At 50.7% G+C, this 17,691-nt stretch overlaps 2 protein-coding genes across 3 annotated transcripts; both read right to left on the bottom strand.

The window, feature by feature from the left end:
• Positions 1-1,286: 1,286 nt before the first annotated feature.
• ISOC2 (isochorismatase domain containing 2) lies at positions 1,287-8,989 on the bottom strand. 2 transcript variants are annotated; one of them, XM_063091037.1, is made up of 7 exons: positions 8,855-8,989; positions 4,584-4,748; positions 4,335-4,475; positions 3,990-4,199; positions 3,653-3,723; positions 3,373-3,490; positions 1,287-1,669 (listed from the first exon to the last, which is right to left on the bottom strand). In XM_063091037.1, exons 2-7 carry the CDS (start codon positions 4,623-4,625, stop codon positions 1,607-1,609), a joined length of 645 nt encoding a protein of 214 aa, XP_062947107.1. In that variant the 5' UTR covers positions 4,626-4,748; positions 8,855-8,989; the 3' UTR covers positions 1,287-1,606. The 2 variants fall into 2 exon arrangements, with proteins under 2 accessions (XP_062947107.1, XP_062947108.1); XM_063091038.1 differs by lacking the exon at positions 4,584-4,748 and having other exon boundaries at positions 1,288-1,669.
• A 1,302-nt stretch (positions 8,990-10,291) lies between these two features.
• Positions 10,292-17,461, bottom strand: C3H19orf85 (chromosome 3 C19orf85 homolog). Its single transcript, XM_063088881.1, has 2 exons — positions 17,289-17,461; positions 10,292-10,811 (listed from the first exon to the last, which is right to left on the bottom strand). The coding sequence occupies exons 1-2, from the start codon at positions 17,459-17,461 to the stop codon at positions 10,292-10,294; spliced, it is 693 nt and encodes a 230-aa protein (XP_062944951.1).
• Positions 17,462-17,691: the final 230 nt, after the last annotated feature.

Below are 17,691 nucleotides of genomic sequence, written 5' to 3' on the forward strand. Positions count from 1 at the left end.
CTCAATTTTCTGGGCCTCCATTTCTCCCCTTCCCCCCGCCCTGTCCCTGTCTCTGTCTCTCTGCGTCTCCCCCTCTGTCTCCATAGCCATATCTCTATTTCTCTGGCTTCATGTCTCTGTCCCAGGTTTGCTGTCTATGGATCTGACCCTCTGAGTGTCTCTGTGTCTCCCCTCACCCCCACCCCGGACCCCCGACCCCCGTCCCCTGTCCCCCCACTCTCTCAGTCAGGCTCGGGTTGGTGGGGTGGGGTGGGGGGGCGCTGCGGCGGGAGCTGTGTGTTCCCAGCGCAAAATAGACTCCTGTTGCCATGACGACGCGAGCGCGGCCTCCGAGACGCGAAGCTTCAGGCTGGGGGTGAGAAGGGGGGACTCCTGGATCCGGAAGGCGGGGGCCGGGGGCGCCGACGCCCGGTCCCAGGGGCTCCTAGGGGAGGGGGGAGGCTGGGACTCCTAAGTCCCTGGAGTGGGGGTGTTAGACGCTATGACACCAGGGTCCGGGGACCGGGCCTTCCGGGAGGGGTCTGGGCTTCCAGGGTCTGCGGTGGGGGCTCTGATTGCTCACCGGGGGGCGGCTGGCTGATTGCTCTGACGCCCTCCGTCCCTGGGGACTCAGGGGTTACCTTCTTAGGTCCCCAATGTTGGGGAGGGGGCAAGGACTGCGAATCTCAGCCGGGAAGAGGGGGTGGGAGGGTTCTGACTGGGGAATCTAGAGTTCCAACTCCCAAATCTCCATGGGGACTGCAGAATTCTGGGAGCTCCATATGGGCTCCCCGACTCCTGCGTCTTGGGGGAACAGGGACATTCGGCTGAAACTGTGTCCTTACTTCCGTCCATCCATCCATCCGTCCGCATGCCTAACCCTTCCTCCCCGTCCCCATATCCCTCGTGCCTCAGTTTCCCCCTCCGCACCAGGGTGCGGTCGCGCTCACCTCACTTTCTCCGGATGCGGGACCCTTGGGGAGTCGGGGGTGGTGCCGGCGTCGGCAGAGCGAGCGCGTGTCTGCAAGCCAACGGGCTGGGTGTGTGCGCGCGCGCTGATGGGGGGCAGCCGGCAGCGTGTTGGACGACCCCGGGCCGGCAGTTCTTTTTTCCGTGCAGATGCGCACCGACTTCCGTGCAGATGTGGCAGAGGCCAGCCCTTGCCTTTGCCTGGAGATGGTTTCAAGCTAATAGGCACCTCCCCCTCCCCACCTGCTGGGGACCCCTCTTTCTCCTGCCTGCAGACCCAGGTCGCCCCCAGGATACCCCCAAAGCCAAGAATGGTTCGGTCCACAGCCACATCAATGTTTATTCTGAGTCGTCCCACAGTCAGTGACACTCCTTCCCCCTCCCCTTCCCGCCCAGTGAAGTGGCCCGGAGCTGAGCTCCACCTCCACCTCAGCTAAGCCAACTCCCACCAACTTCCAGGAGTCTCATTTGCATTTCTGGGAACAATTGCCCAATGGGAAGGAAGCACCCCGCCTCCTCTCCTGAGGGGGTGGTACTCCCGGTGGACCGCACCACTCTTGGGATCCAAGGATGGGGGGAAAGCGCTTCCAGAGGTCGGGCAACTGTGAGGGTGGTTTTCCCTGAAGGCAGGGTCAGGAGTTCAATGGAAGAGGGAGTTCTAGCCTTGGAAGAGGCCTAGCAGCCCGCTGTCTGGGGCGGGGTCCTTGATGACCTTCTGGATCTGTAGGAGGAGGGCAGAGTGGGTCAGGAAGAGTCAAGGGTTCCATCTCCATGATGACAAATCTGAGGGATGCTTCTCCATCTTCATTTCCCTGACCCTCTTGGCAGCAGCTGACCAAGCCAACCATTCTCTGTTCTCGAAAGCTTTCCTGGGGGGTGGTCTCCCTTTCCTCACACCTGCCGGGTATAGTGCCTAACTGCCTGCCATCTTGGTTCTGCTTTGTTGGCTTGGACCACTAAAGGTGGACAGCTCAGTCCCAGGGCTTCTTGTCTACACCTTTCTCTTCTTAAGTAACCTTATCTCTCCCTTCCCTTTACTGGGCCCTCAACTCCCAAATCTAGCCCAGGCTTTGCCTTTGAATGCCATACTCATTTACCCAACTGCCTCTTAGAAAGACATGAGCAACTAACCACATTTTATCCATCATCAAGTCCCGCCAAGTTTATCTCCAGAAAATAAAAAAAACAAGAAACAAACAACAGAAGACAAAGCCTGCATCCCCACTGTCTCCACCCTGGCCAAGCCCCCAATACCACTTGCCTAAATGCCTGAATAGCTTGCTCACTGGCCTTCCTTGTCCCCTCCATGCCACTCACCCTCATCTATTGGCACAGCACCAGTGATCTCTGTAAACTGCTGATTTCACTGTGGCCAACTCCCCTGTGCAAAACCCTGATGGCTACCCACTGCTAAAATCCCAACTCTTTTTGAAGATGGTTCTGGCTCCTGCCTGCCTCCCCTCCTCCCATACCCACCCAGTGCTCACCATGCCCTGCTACATTTCCTTGAATAAGGTAAGCTCAGTCCCACCTCCTGGTCTTGCCCCAGTTGTTCCCTCTGTCAAGAACACTGTGTGAATGACTGGTGGCTCTTTCCTCTCCAAGTTTAGGCTTCAAGGCATCATTTTTTTCTCAAACCCTCTGCACATTCCCTCTCCAGTAACAGTTGTGTAACTGAACACAGATTGGCTTTTTACCTCCATGCTGTGATGCAAACTCCAGGACGGCTAACCCTGTTATTATCCTGGGAGCTGGCAAACAGTAGGTGCTCAATAAATGTTCAACCAAACTGAACTAAAAGGAGGGAAAGGGGCAGACCTTGGAGGACTGGGGAATGTCAAGTTCTGGCATTTCCCCACCATCCTGAGGACCATGGGTTTGGGGGCGGTGAGTTGCAGGAGTAGTACCTGATGTGACCTCAGTACAAGGAAGGCCACTCTGGTGGTGGGTGTGGAGGCTGAGAGATTGGAGTATGAGGTGACAGGGCCTGACCCAGGCAGAGGCCAAGGTGATGGAAAGTTGGGGAGGAGTGTGTGTGGGACGTGGGTCAACGGGCTTCCACCTACAGGGTCTTTGCCCTTGTCTGCCTGGCTCCCTCCCTTCCTCACTTCACTCTAAAGTCAGCTTCTCCAGGAAGCCTCCCAGACCACCCTGTGAAATCTCCTCCTCTGCACCCCGACACTCTGGATTGCCTCCCCTTCTTTATCTTTCTCTACAGCCCTTATGGCCACTTGCCATCTCCTTTCATTCATTTACTGTGGTGATGGGCAGTCTGCCCCACCGGAACTTAGTTCTCCTAGAGGTGACAGCCTGCCATGTACCTCGATGTACAGTATTCCACAAGCCCAAAGAAAAGATACTAGTATTTGTTGGATACATAGGAAGTGGGGATGGCCTGGGTTAGAGAGTGCAGGGGGCCATTACCTCCTTGAACTGGGGGTGGGTAGCATCACTCACAAGCTGCAAAATAAGCCCTTCGCTGGTGGAGAGGAAAGCCCCGCTTTGCCGCATGCGGGCCAGTGCCACCAGACGGTCTACTTGGCTGTGAGTGGGGAGAGAAAAAAGGTATCTAGGCCGTAGTTGACACTGAGGCCTAGATACCTGGACACTCTGGTACATGCAGTGGTAATGCCACCCTGTGGTCCTTCCCAGGTGCCCCCAGCTGCCCTCCAAATGCACCCACCCCTGGGAGGAACCCTCTCACCTGCGTGAGGAGCAGGCATCCACCACCACGTGGACTTCTAGCCCCCGGTTCAGAAGGTCCAGGGTTGTGTTCTGGGGGCAGAGAAGTCAAGGCCAACTCCAGAAAAGAGCAGGGGGCCCAGGTGAGGGATTGGGGATCCTGGGTCAGAATTCAGGACCCCAAATGGGGATGAGGGAGGTGTGGATCAGAGCAGAGGGCGCCCAGGTTAGTAGCAGTTCTTAGGGCAGGACGGGACCCACAGGTGAGAATGAATGCACCAGGTCAGGAGGAAGGTCATGGGTCAGGATGGGGATCCCAACTGAGAATAGGGGACCACAGAGGTCAGTCGGGATCTCACCAAGATGCAGGCCTGTGTCTCAATGCCACACAGCAGCACAGAGTGCAGCTGGGGCCTGCTGTCCAGCTCCTGCTGCAATACGGGCACCATGCTAAAGCAGGTCTTGGTGAATGGCTGTAGGTCTCCAGCCCCAAGCTCGGGCACCGTAGGACCCAGGCCTTGTGGGTACTGCTCCGTCAGTACAGCGGGCATCTCCAGCAGCCTGGCCACCTGTGCCAGGGGAGGGGGAACAAAGGTTTGAGTCTGAGGGAGGAGGGGCTGGGGGCCTGGACTCCTGGGTCTGACGGAGGAGGAACCGGGGGCCTGGACTTTTTGGTCTGAGGGAGAAGAGGGCCAATGCCATACCTTGAGCATGCGCGAGGCCACTGAGACGATCTGTGGGAAGTAGGCGATTTTGTGGCGGAACTTCTCCTGCATGTCGCACAGAAATAGGATGGCCGATCCTGGGTGGACTCGGCCCAGGCCTAACCTTGCTGCCGCCATTTCCTGGGGGTGGGCAGAGGGGCCGTGGGGGTGGCGTCAGGTAGGGAGGGGGGTTCTCTGCAGTCTGCAGCTCATGTCCAGGGCACCAGGCCCCCACCGCACTTGGCATACCTTCAAGGCCTTTGCATCTGCTGTTCTTTGATCCTGGAACATGCTTCTTTCTTATTTCTGTTCTATCCAGCTTGGAGGCCACTTCCTCTGGGAAGCCTTCTGTGGTCATGTCCACTCCAAGCTCCCAGTGTCACCCTCCCAGCCCCTTAGCCTTCTTCCTGGAGACTGTGCACAATGTCAATGTGTATTTCTGTGATCTCAGTTACCATTTGCCCAGGGGGGTGCTGTCAGCTGTCCTTCTATGTCGTGTGCCCAGCCCATTGCCCAGGGGACTCCTGAATGAAGAATGCAACTCTGATCTTCACCACTCCCCTAAGAGGAAACTGAGGCCTGAGTAGTGAAGTGACCAGCCCAAGAGCCCAGAGCTGGTAGCCCATGGAGCCAGGATCGCTGGAAAAAAAATGAGCTGTATTCTTTCCAGGCTCTGCCACCTCCTTCCTTCACAGCCTGTGGGAGCCACAGTGCTTTGAGATCCTTCAAGTCTGACTTCCCCAGTGAGGGCACTGACTTCTCTCTGAACCTCAGTTTACCCATGTGTAAAACAAGCTGGCTGAATTCCTTTCCAGGTCTTGTAAAGACAGGATGGTATACCTGTACAATAGACTATTATTCAGCCATAGGAAGTAATGAAGCACATGCTACAACACAAATGAACCTCAAAAACATTACGCTGAGTGAAAGAGGCCAGTAATAAAAGGCCACACGTTGTATGATTACATTTATATTAATTGTCCAGAATAAGCAAATCCACAAAGACAGAAAGTAGATGGGTGGTTGCCAGGGGCTAGAGGAGGGAAGAATTCAGGATGACTGTTTAATGGGTACAGGGTTTCTGTCTGGGGTGATGAAAATGCCCTGGAAACAGATAAGAGTAATGGTTGCACAATATCATGAAGGTACTAAATGACACTTAACTGTGCACTTTAAAATGGTCAAAAGGGTAAATTTTATGTTTTATGTATTTTACCACAATAAAAAAAAGAAAGAAAAGAAAAAGAAAGGATAGGGTTGGTGAAGCTTCCTGCCCAGCAATCCTTTCACAAAGCAGGAAACTGAGACCCAGAGGGGCCCATGACTTGCCCAAGGTCCTGCAGCAGCCAAGGAGTGCCTGACTCCCAGTCAGTAGAGTATCTACATGTCTGGGGCCCTGAGCTCCGTGAGTCCTGGCCTCTCCCAGCCACATCCCTAGGAGGCTTGTGTTTCTGGGTCCCCAAGTTGCTGTACAACTGAAAGTTCCGGCTGGGCTGTTGTCTGCAGCGCTCTTCCCCTCTGCGTAGGATTTGTTTGTACTCATTCATTTATCTGTTAATTCATTTGGGAAATGGAGACTCCTGGGGATCCAGAAGAGGCAAGACGGCCAACATCCAGAGGAAGCTGAGGGAGGCGGGCACTAAATGATGAACTGCTATTTTTAAGCTGGGTGGTGAATACGCAGTTGTTTATTATTATTCTTTAAACTCAATACATCTACCATAGAAAATGTTTCCTGTGTGCAGCATATCTCAAGTTTAAAAACTAAAGGGTGGTTAATATGGTCAATTTTGTCTCAACAACAAAAAAATTGAATGGAAATTCCCTCTAAAACAAAACCACGGTGAATTAATCAATCACATAATTATAACTGTGATAAGTGCTGGGATTTCAAGGGAACCTGATGCATCTTGGCAGGGTCTACAAAGTTCTCCTGAGGAAGTGAAGAGAGAAAAATGATCTTGTCATTTTTGTGTTTTTTGTTTTGTTTTGGGCGGCTGGCCGGTCCGTAGATCTGAACCCTTGATCTTAGTGTTATAACACTGTGTTCTAACCAAGAAAAATGACCTTTTTGAAAACACAAGGCTGACTCTGTTACTCCCCTGTCTCAATTCGCCTGCCTCCAACCCCCAGCCCTCACCGCTTCTCTGTCCTCAGGTCTACAGTGAAACCCCCTTCTGCAAGGATCTGGGGAGTCCTCCAGCCTTGGCCCAGCCATGTACCACCTCAGGGCCTTTGCCTGTGCTGTTTCCTCCAGCTGGAGTGCTCTTCTCACTCCCACTCACAAGTTAACTCCTCCCCTGGGCACAAGGCAAGACTCAGGGACGCTGAGGCACTTTCTTTCCTGAAAGTAAGATGAGTTGGAAAGCTGACAGACGTGGGTCACAAGAGCCCTGCAGTGGAGAGTCACAGAGGGTCAGATCTGGGGGCCAGACTGTCTGAAAGCCAATGACTAGTGTCTGAAGTGCCAAGGAGTTCCCCTTTGGGCTGGGAGGAGCGTGGGTTGCAAGAATTCCTAGGGAAAGCCATGTGGCCACATTTCTCAAAATTACGGATATACAATCCCTCTGACCCAGAAAATCCACTTCTAAGTTTTTATTGTGCAGACATTTCTGTGAAACAACACAAGGTTATTTATTACAGGTCTCTTTGGCAGAACAAAGGAGCAGAAATCAATCTAAATGTCCACGGTTAGGGTACTGGTCACATAAGTCATGGTATATTCATACTATGGAATTCTTTGCACCCTAAAAATATTACAAGGAGGGCTGGCCCGTGGCTCACTCGGGAGAGTGCGGTGCTGATAACACCAAGGCCCCGGGTTCGGATCCCATATACAGATGGCTGGTTCGCTCACTGGCTGAGCGTGGTGCTGACAACACCAAGTCAAGGGTTAAGATCCCCTTACCGGTCATGTTAAAAAAAAAAAAAAAAATTACAAGGAAACTCTCTAAGTAACAATATGGAAAAGTATTCAAGAGAAGTTAAGCGAAAAAGCAGAACAGCATGTATGGAATGCTTCCATTTGTGCCCCAAAGCGGGGAGGGAATGTGTCTATACTGCTTACATCTATATCTGCTGTCTCTGGCAAATATACACGGAATAGATACTCAAGTGGGGGAACCAGGTCACTGGGGAACAGTGTGAAGTAGACTTGATCTTCCCTGTGTCATATTCTGTTCCTTCTGAATTTTGGACAATGTGGAACAGGTTATCTAGCCAAGAATAAATACACAAGGTCATGGGTTCAGATCCCTGCACTGGCCAGCTGCCAAAAAAAAAAAAACAAAAAAGAATAAATCCAATAAAAGATTTACATAAGGCCAAAACCCAGCAAAACCAATCGGTGGCATTTGAAATCAAGATAGTGGTTACAAGGCCAGCCCGTGGCTCACTCGGGAGAGTGTGGTGCTGATAACACCAAGGCCACGGGTTCGGATCCCATATAGGGATGGCCTGTTTGCTCACTGGCTGAGCGTGGTGTGGACGACACCAAGCCAAAAGTTAAGATGTTAAGATCCCCTTACCGGTCATCTTAAAAAAAAAAAAAAAAAAAAAAAGATAGTGGTTACCCTTGGGAGATAGTGATGAAAGAGGAACAAGGGACTTCTGGGGTGTGGTGGATGTTCCACTTCTTGATTTGGATACTGCTTAAACCAGGGTGTTCGCTTTGTGAAAAATTCTTTGAGCTGTGTATTTGTGATTTATACAATTTTCTGTATATGTGGTATACTTCCACGAAAAGTTTTCAAAATAGAAAATACAACTAAGAGGACTCGATAGTACGGTGGGGCTGAATTGGAGGCAGAGGCAAGAGAGGACGCTAGGGCTGGGGACCACCAGGTCAGGGGGATAGAGAGGGGACAGGACAGAAAAACTCAGGGGGCAGGTGAGACTGTGGGGAAGAGGAAGACCCCCAGATTTCTGTTCCAGTGCAGGGCACGACCTGAACTTGGGTATCCCAGGTGGAGGGGAGCTGATTTTCGGGAGAAGATGAAAAAAATTGGGCGAGAATGTATGTGAGATTTGGGGAGGGAGGTCTGTGTTGCAGACAGATTTGGGGGTATCGTGGGAAGTGATGAGAAAGTTCAGAAGGAAGCCCTGGGTGAGGGTATCCAAGGCTGAAGGAGTCAAGGTCCGAGGTGGGCGGCAAACGCGGGGGTGGAGTGTAGGACTGTTTATATCTCCACGTGGCCTCGGGGAACCCAGCCCTGGAGCCCGAACTTCATGGCTGTGTGACCTTGGGCAAGTTTCACTCTGTTTCTTCTCGAAGCCCGTTTCCTCCTCGGAAAAATGGGGGTCAAACCCACCCACCCAGCAGGGCTGATGCCGACGCAGAGGCGGCGGGAGCGACCCGGGAGAGTTCGAGTTCCCCCCTGGCCAGCTAATTGTGAAGGGGCCAGGTGGAGTTCTGCCCCTGGTTGTTTGACCTCAGCCCGGGACGCCCTGGCAGAACCTCAGTTTCCTCATCTGCAAAGCGGGGAGGTCGGTCTCCAAGCAGCGCAAGTGGAGAGACTTACCCGGAAGTTGCGGGATTCGAGCCCGGGACTGCCCCTCCTCAGATTAGGTCTGGGGGACACCCGCCTCTCGGCAGTTGGACTTCTGCACCTCAGGCCCTCCCGCCAGATTCCCAGGCAGGGTCACCGTTCCGCTTGGTCGCCAAGCCGCCCAATCGGCGCTAGCCTAGCTCTGCCCCACCCCACCCTCCCAGCCAATTAGAGCGCACCACTGCCTCCGCCCCCGCGCGCCGCATCCCGCCCACTAGGGCGGAGCAGCTCAATCGGCGACCGCTCATTCTGACCCGCCCCTCCCTCTCGACCAATCTGCGCGGCGGGGGCGGAAAGGCAGCGCGACCGACCAATGGGAAGCTGCAGAGAGCGTGAATAGTGGGCGCCCGGGAGGAGTGGTGCGGTGGTCGCGGGGAAGTTAGGTTCTAGCTGCGGAGGGTGCGACGCTTTTAAGTGAGACTTGGCCCCCTGCTCCGTCCTTTGTTTTCTGTGCGGGTTCAGTTTCCTTATCTGTAAAGCACCTGCCTGCGTGGGTGGTGTTTGTAATATTTAGACTCTGCGCTTGGAAATGAAGGTTGAAAGAGACAATTTCCCATCGGTCTCGGAATAAAATCCAAACTCCTCCCAGTTCGTGGTCTGCCTTTGTCGACCTCTCCGACCTCACTTCTCATCACTGTCACTCTGTTTACTCCTCTCCAGCCACGCCAGCCTCCCTTGCCATTCCCCCAAAGTCCCACCTCAGGGCCTTTCCAGTGATGTTTCCTCTGCCTGGTGCCTCTCAGACCTTGGCATGATCGCTCCTTCCAGGCATTCGCCTTACCTGACCACCCAGTGTCAAGTAGCCAGTATACCCGGTGGCTGTTTCCTTTTTTCTGGCTGCTGGCCGGTCTGAACTTGTGACGTTTGTATTACAAGGAGTGTTTTATTTCATTACAGCACTAATTCCAATCTGAACTGGAAATTTATCTTGCTTTTTGAAAATGTATCGACGGTACTTATTCATTGTGAGTCTTCCCCCCACCCCCCAAAAACCCACACACAGACAGGCACACACAAATATGAGCTCCATGTGGGCAGAGATTTCGCCTGTCTTGTTCACTGCTGAATCCTCAAGCTCTAGACCTAGGCCTTGCCCATAGTGGGTGCTCAATAAATCTTTGGGGATAAATGAGATGAGACCAGACACTAAGTAGATAGATGAGTCAGGGTGAGAAAGAGAGACAGATGCTGAGATGGGGCTGGGAAGAAAGAATGGAGAAGGCAGGGGACCAAGAGCAGGAAGAAGCAGAGGTGGGGGCCTGGACCTGGGAGATGATCCGTAGGGCTGTGGTCTGAGATGGGAGTTTGTGCTTGGTTTATTTTGCCAGGGGCTGCCAGGAAAGGAGTGGATGGGTCAGGGGGCTCCTGGGTGGAGGGGGGAGGTGTCCTGGGCTGGGTTATGATTGAGCATCATGGGAAGCAGTTCCCCCAGCTCTCAGGAATCCCCTGAGAATCCCAGGCACAAGGCACCTCCCACCTGTCCACCCAACCCCAGTCTGGAGCCACCAGCTCTGTTCCTTCCCCCAGGGCATGCTGGGCAGGGGAAGGGGGAGCATAGCAATGTGGGGCCTGCCTCAGGTCCGGCTGCCTCCACTCTGGCTGTCCCAGAGCATGATAGGACAGATCCGATGCCAGCAGGGGAGCATCCGCAGCCAGAGGACACGAGGAAGGGTCAGATGGCATTGGGGGACACTCTGGAGTGAGCACAATGTCATCAAAGAGGTCGAGGGTAGAGGCATTCAGGGCAGCAAGGCTTAGGCCGGGGCCAGCATGAGGCACCTCTGTGGGGGCCACAGCGCAGGCCACCCCCAGAAAGGGGGATGGAGGTGGTGGGGGTGGCTTTCGGGGTGGCGGTTTCCGGGGCCGTGCCTCCTGAGACAAGATGGATAGGGCCAGGTGCTTGGTGGCAGCTTCAATCTTGGCGAACTGTCTGCAGAGAGAGATGCGTTAGCTGGGTGAACATGAACAACTCCCTCCTGTCTGCCATCTCAGCAGAGATTTGTCCCTTCTCTTCCTCCCCACTTTTCTTCCCCATGTTAATCTCTCTGCCCCTGGCTCCATTTTCTTGAGTCTGACAATTTAGTCTTTCTGACCTCATTCATAGGTAGGCTCTGAACAGCTGTGGAGGTTGTGCACTGCACAAGGCAGTGCATTAAGCCCACTTCTAGGCACATTTTTGACATTATAGATTTGTTATGACATTTCATATGACATATTCCAACATAAAAGTAAAATGTGTCTTCAGGAAGGGGTGCCTTTAAAAAATGTATTTGCACAAATGTGTGCTATGAGCTATTGGTGAACACATAATATTGATGACATGGATTCTACATTCTAGATAACTCTTGAATCTGCCACTTCTCAGCATCTTCCACGTGGATGACTGTAATAGCCACCACACTGGTATCCCCCCTAGCATTTCTTCCCCCTTGGTAACAATGTGGATGAGTCTTACAAACTGCTGTGGATTGAATTGTGTCCCCACTCCTCCCCAAATTCATTTGTTGAAACCCTAACCTTCATTACTTCAGGATATGACTGTATTTGGAGATAGGGTCTTAAAAGAGGTAATTGGGTTAAAATGAGGTCATTAGGGTGGGCCCTAATACAATATGACTGGTGTCTTGATAAGAAGAGATTAGAACACACACAGAGGGAAGACCATGTGAGGACACAGGGAGAAGACGACTATCTGCAAGTCAAGGAGACGTCAGAAGCAACTAATCCTTCCAAAGCTTAGACCTTCTACTTGTAGCCTCCAGAACTGTGAGAATACATGTTTCTGTTGTATAAGCCACACAGCCCGCAGAACTTGGTTATGGCAGCTCCAGCACAGTAACACACAAACAATGTTGAGTAAAAGTGGCAAGACTCACAAGTAGTGGCTGGCTTCATGACTCCATGTATAGAATGTTCAAAAACAGGCTAAACTGATCTATGGAGAGAGAAATCATGGCAGCTTATGGGAAGGAGAAACTAGGAAGTATCTGGCGGCAAGAAATGCTCTGTTCTTGGATCTGAGCATTGGTTACCCTTGTGGGCTCCCTTTTGGAAAATTCATTGAGCTCTACACCTACAATGTGTGTGTGATCATATGTGTGTTAAACTTTTTGCTTTTTTTTTTAATAGATGACCAATAAGGGGATCTTAGGATCTTAACCCTTGACTTGGTGTTGTCAGCACCACGCTCACCCAAGTGAGCTAACCGGCCATTTCTATATAGGGATCCAAACCCATGGCCTTGGTGTTATCAGCACCACACTCTCCCAAGTGAGCCAAGTGCCGGCCCTGTGTGTTAAACTTTCATAAAACGTTTATTTAAAAATATATCTGATATTGTATGATTCCATTTGAATGAAATATCCAGACTGGGCACATCCCTAGAGACAGAAAATAGATTAGTGGCAGTTCATTTCTCCATCAGCCAGGAAGCATGTTGGTATTGAGAAACAACTACTATAGCTTCCAGCGCTTTGATGCCTTCTGGCTGGGCGTCTGCAATTTTGTATCATGAGGGCATTTGTTGTCTCCCCAGGGGTTGCAGCTGTCTATAAGTTTGCTGTGGCTGAACCAGGAAAGAAGGCATATGCAGATTTCTACAAAGATTATGATTCCATGAAAGATTTCAAGGAGATGAGGAAGGCTGGTATCTTTCAGAGTGCAAGGTGATTTTGGAATGCAAAGAATTTCTTTGTATTGAGTTTCATAGAAGTTTGTCACTGACCTGTGTTCCTGAACTATGAAACATGAATATGTGGACTAAGGCATAGTTTCTCTGATAAGTAAATAATCAACAACAACAAAAAAGAAAGTAGATTAGTGGTTTCCAGGGGCTGGGGGATGGAGGGAACGAGGAGTGACAGCTTAATAGGCCACTCAGAGTCTCCTTTAGGGTAATAAAAATGTTCTGGAACTAGATAGTGGTGATGGTTGCAAAACATCGTGAACCTATGAAATGCTACTGAATGGTACACTTTAAAATGGTTAAGATGGTGAATTGTATGTTGTATATATTTTACCACAATTAAAATACAGTTATCCCTTGATATCTGTGGGAAATTTGTTCCAGGATCCCCTTTGGATACCAAAATTTACGGATGCTCAAGTCCCTGATATAAAATGGCATAGTATTTGCATATAACCTATGCACATCCTCCCATATACTTTTAATCATCTTTAGATTACTTATAATAGCTAATACAATGTAAAATGCTATGTAAATAGTTGTTATACTATATTGCTTTTTAAATATGCATTTTTCTATTGTTGTATTGTTACTTTTTATTTATTTGTTTATTTGAATATTTTTGATCCGTGGTTGGTTGAATCTGCAGATGCAGACTCTGCAGATATGAAGGGTGGACTGTATATCTGGCTCTTAAATAAATTGATGATACTTTCCACTTTTAAACTATCTTTGTTGCCAAAGAAGATATTTATGCTCTGCATGCCCCAGGAAAAACTTTCAGAGATGGGAGTTCCGTTTAAATGACAGAGAGACAGAGAGAGAGAGAGAGAAAGAGAGAGAGAGACAGAGAGAGAGACAAAGAGAGAGGACTTAAGATTCATAACAACCAAAAGCAATGTGTGTTCTGTAATTGAGCCCTAACTTTAAACAATCTAAGTATAAATAATATTTAGGGCTGAAGAGTCATGACATTTGTGATTTACTTTAAGCTATTTAAAAAAAAATAGTTGGGCTGGCCCGTGGCTCACTCGGGAGAGTGCGGTGCTGATAACACCAAGGCCCTGGGTTCGGATCCCATATAGGGATGGCCGGTTAGCTCATTGGGTGAGCGTGGTGCTGACAACACCAAGTCAAAGGTTAAGATCCCCTTACTGGTCATCTTTAAAAAAAAAAAAAAAAAGTTGAAGAAAATATGCTAAGATATTATTATGGACAGTAAAATCTAAGTGATAGGGCCGGCCCGTGGCTCACTTGGGAGAGCCTGGTGCTGACAACACCAAGCCAAGGGTTAAGATCCCATTACCGGTCATCTTTAAAAAAAATAAAACAAACAAACAAACAAACAAACAAACAAATAAATAAATAAATAAAATCTAAGTGATGGGTACAGGAGTGCTTATCAAGTTTGACTGGTTCTCAAACTTGAGTGCACATCGGAATCTCCTGGATGTGCTTGTGAAACACAGGTTCCTGGGCTGTGACCCCTGAGTTTCTGCTTCTGTCAGTCTGGGGTGGGGTCCAAGAATTTGCATTTCTAACAAGTTCTCAGGTGATGCTGAGATGCTGCCACTGCTGGTCAGAGGACCACCTTTTGAGACCATCAGACAATTGTCTCTCTCTCTCTCTCTTTCTTTTTTAAAGATGACCAGTAAGGGGATCTTAACCCTTGACTTGAGGGGATCTTAACCCTTGACTTGGTGTTGTCAGCACCACGCTCTCCCAAGTGAGCTAACCAGCCATCCCTATATAGGATCCGAACCTGTGGCCTTGGTGTTGTCAGCACCGCACTCTCCCAGGTGAGCCACTGGCCGACCCCTCAGACAACTGTCTTGATTTTTCTGTAAGTTTGAATTTTTTTACAATAAAAAGTAAAAAATCCATATGCATGGGTAGGAGGGGGTTCCTGAGGGAGGAGGCCTGAGGGGGGACTTGGAGGGAGGAGGAGATGAATGAAAAGATGCTGAGGACAGCTTGCCTCTGACCTGGATTTCCTCAGGCTGAGCCAGGGTCCGCAGGGTAATGTGCTCTGGGGCTGCTCAGGCTGCCCTCCAGGCACTGTAGTGGGCAGCCTGGGTCTCTGGGGAGCATGGGACAGAGCCAAGCATGGGAGTTGCTAACAGCAAGAACTGGCTCTGTGGAGTGAGGAGGCATAAGTGGGGAAGGATGGAAAATCTGGGAGTGAGGGGTTGGCATTAGCACAGGGTCCTAATCTGGGCAGGGAACCCTAGATGGGGGCCAAAGGTGGGAAGAGGGGCCTGGTGCCATTGATGAGGGTGCTGAAGAGGAGGTAGAAGTTCAGCTCCAGAACACTAGGCTAGTTACCGTTTGAGGAGATGTATGTTTTCCTCTTCAATGGTGGGTGATTGTGGTGGTAGCAGGCATTTCGAGTGTGGCTAGGGCTGGGCCTTCTGGTGGAAAGGAGGCTTGGAGTATGAGGTTGGGATGGATCAGTCTTCCATTTACTCAAATTTGGTTCCAAGATCTCCTGGGGTGAGATTCAGGGCTGGTTGGGAGGAGCAAGCTACTTACAGAAAAGTGGGTCCTTGCTCAAGTCATTTTACCTCTCTGTGACACAGTTTCCTCACCTGCAAAGCGAGGATTATAATAACACCTACCTCCCAGGGTTGGGGGCAGGGAGGGTTTAGTAAGTTAACGCTCATCGTGCACTGCCACATGTTAAGTATCGCACAATCGTTAGCCACCACTATCACCATCATTATCATCATAATCATCAGCACTATGCTCCTCATCACTGTAATCATCACCACCACCACTTTCATCGTTATCATCACTGTCACCATCACCACCACCACCACCATCATCATCATCAAATCCCTGGTGAAGCTGTATCCAGGCAGGATTGCCAAGTGGTAGAAAGCATGGAGTCTGAACTCAGACCGCCCGGGGTTGTATCTACTCATTAGCTGTGTAACCTTAGACAGGTCATTGAACCTCTCTGAACCTCTTTGTCTGTAATATAGGGACAAAGACAGAACCTACTGTGTAGGTTTGTTGGGAGCATTAAGTGACATATCATATGTCCAGGGCTTGGGTAGACTGGCCCACAGCAAGGTACTGCTGTGGTAACTTAGCACTGGTTACTGTCACATGGTGAGGGGAGAGTACAGGGAAAGGTGGGAGGGGGCTGGGAGGGAGAGAGGGTGGACTAGAGCAGAGACCTGAAGGATGCAGAGGTCCCCAAGCTGACCTCTGGGCAAAGGCATTGCTAGGCAAAGAAAATAGCATATGCAAAGGCCCAGAGGCCAAATGGTAAAAGGACAGATGGGGAACTGAGGCTGGCAAGGGGAACAGGGGCCGATGGAGCACAGTCTTTGTCCCAAGGGTAATGGGGAGCCATGGGAGGTACTTGAGCAAGAGAGGGACTGAGTATGGTGTCTGGGTTAGAAAGGCCTGCCTGGCAGCAGCCAGTGCCAGCCTTGCCTCTAAAAAGCTGCAGAGTCAGATCCCAGCTCCCTACCCTCATTCCCTGCATCCTGGTCTAAATCACCATCATCCTTCACCAGGATCATTGCAGTAGCCTACTCGCTGGTTTCTCACTTCCAACCTTGCCCCCTACACAGTCTATTCTCCATGAAGCACCTAGAAGGATCCTTTCAGATCTTACCACCAACCTTCTTAGAGCCCAAGTCCTTCCACAGGCCTACAAGGTCTCCATGACTGGGCCTGTTTTTTCTTGAACCCAGTTCCCTCCCTACTCTCCTTTTCACTCTTTTCCAGCCACACTGGCTTTCTTACTGGTCCTCAAGCATGCCAGGTATGTTCTGCCTCAGGGCCTTTGCATTTGCCATTCCCCCTGTCTGGATGGCTCTTCCCTCACCTCCTTCAGGTCTTTGTTCAAATGTCACCTCAGCGAGGCCTTCCCAGGACTTCTTCCCTAAAATGTCAACCCCTCCTCCAGCTCTCCTTCCCTGCCCTATTTCTCTCTCCATAACACTCATCACCTTCTGACATAGTAATTTGTAAAAATTGAGGTAAAATTTATGGGCTATAAAATTCACTTTTTTTATTTTGGCAACTGGCCATACGGGGATAAATTCACCATCTTAAAGTGTGCAATTCAGTGGCATTTAATACATTTACGATGTTGCACAACCACCACCTCTAATTCCATTTCTAATTTCATCACTCCAAAAAGAAACCCCTTACCTATTAACAATCACTCCTCTCCCTCCAGCCCTGGTTTCTGTCTCTATGGATTTGCCTAGATAGTTCATATATGTACATGGAATCCTACAATATGTGCCCTTTTGTGTCTGACTTCTTTCCCTTAGCATCTTTTTTTTTTTTTTTTTTTTGGTGGCTGGCCAGTATAGGGATGAACCCTGGACCTTGGAGTCAGCACCACGCTCTAACCAACTGAGCTAAGCAGCCAACCCAGCATCACGTTTTTAAGGGTCATTCACATAGTAGCATCATACCATATCATTTACTTATTCGTTTTGGTTATTTATGTCTGCCACCCCCAAGGAAACACAAGGTCCATGAAGGCAGGGAATTTTATCTGCTTTGCTCACTGAGTAAAGTCCTGGCACAGGGCTGGTACACAGTGGGTGCTCAATAACTGCACGTTGAGTGTCTCTCACATCCTGAAGTCTAATGCTCTCTGTTGTGTCTGGGACTGGCCTCCCCCAAACCAAAGGCTCTGGCATCTCCTCCCACCCTCTGTCCAGCTCCCCCCTCCCCCACCGGCCCCCTCACCTGCAGATCTGGTTGTGGAGGAACCTCCTGTGGTTGGGCCTCCTCTTGGGGGGCCTGGCGTGCCGGGGCTGCAGGGCCCGCAGCATGTGGGTGGCCGCCCCACTCACGAAGGCACACAGTTCTCGGGGGCTGGGCTCAGACACTCCGGGGGCTGCAGGAGCCCCAGGGTGCATGGCTGGCCAGTGTGATCTGGAGTAACTCCCCACAATACTGCTTAGAAAGCACTCCACCCCAACTCTGTAAGGAGGGATGGGGCAGGCAGACTGGGGTGGGGGGAGGTAAGTCACTGCTCAGGTTGGGGGAGGCGGGGCACTGGGAATTAGGATAAGGCCTCCCTCCTGGGCTCTAACCTCCTCCCTACCTCCCAGGAGCTGGACCCTGAGGTTTGAGGGATCAGCAGGTG

The sequence above is a fragment of the Cynocephalus volans genome, chromosome 3 (assembly GCF_027409185.1).
Source record: "Cynocephalus volans isolate mCynVol1 chromosome 3, mCynVol1.pri, whole genome shotgun sequence".
NCBI classification, from domain to species: domain Eukaryota; kingdom Metazoa; phylum Chordata; class Mammalia; order Dermoptera; family Cynocephalidae; genus Cynocephalus; species Cynocephalus volans.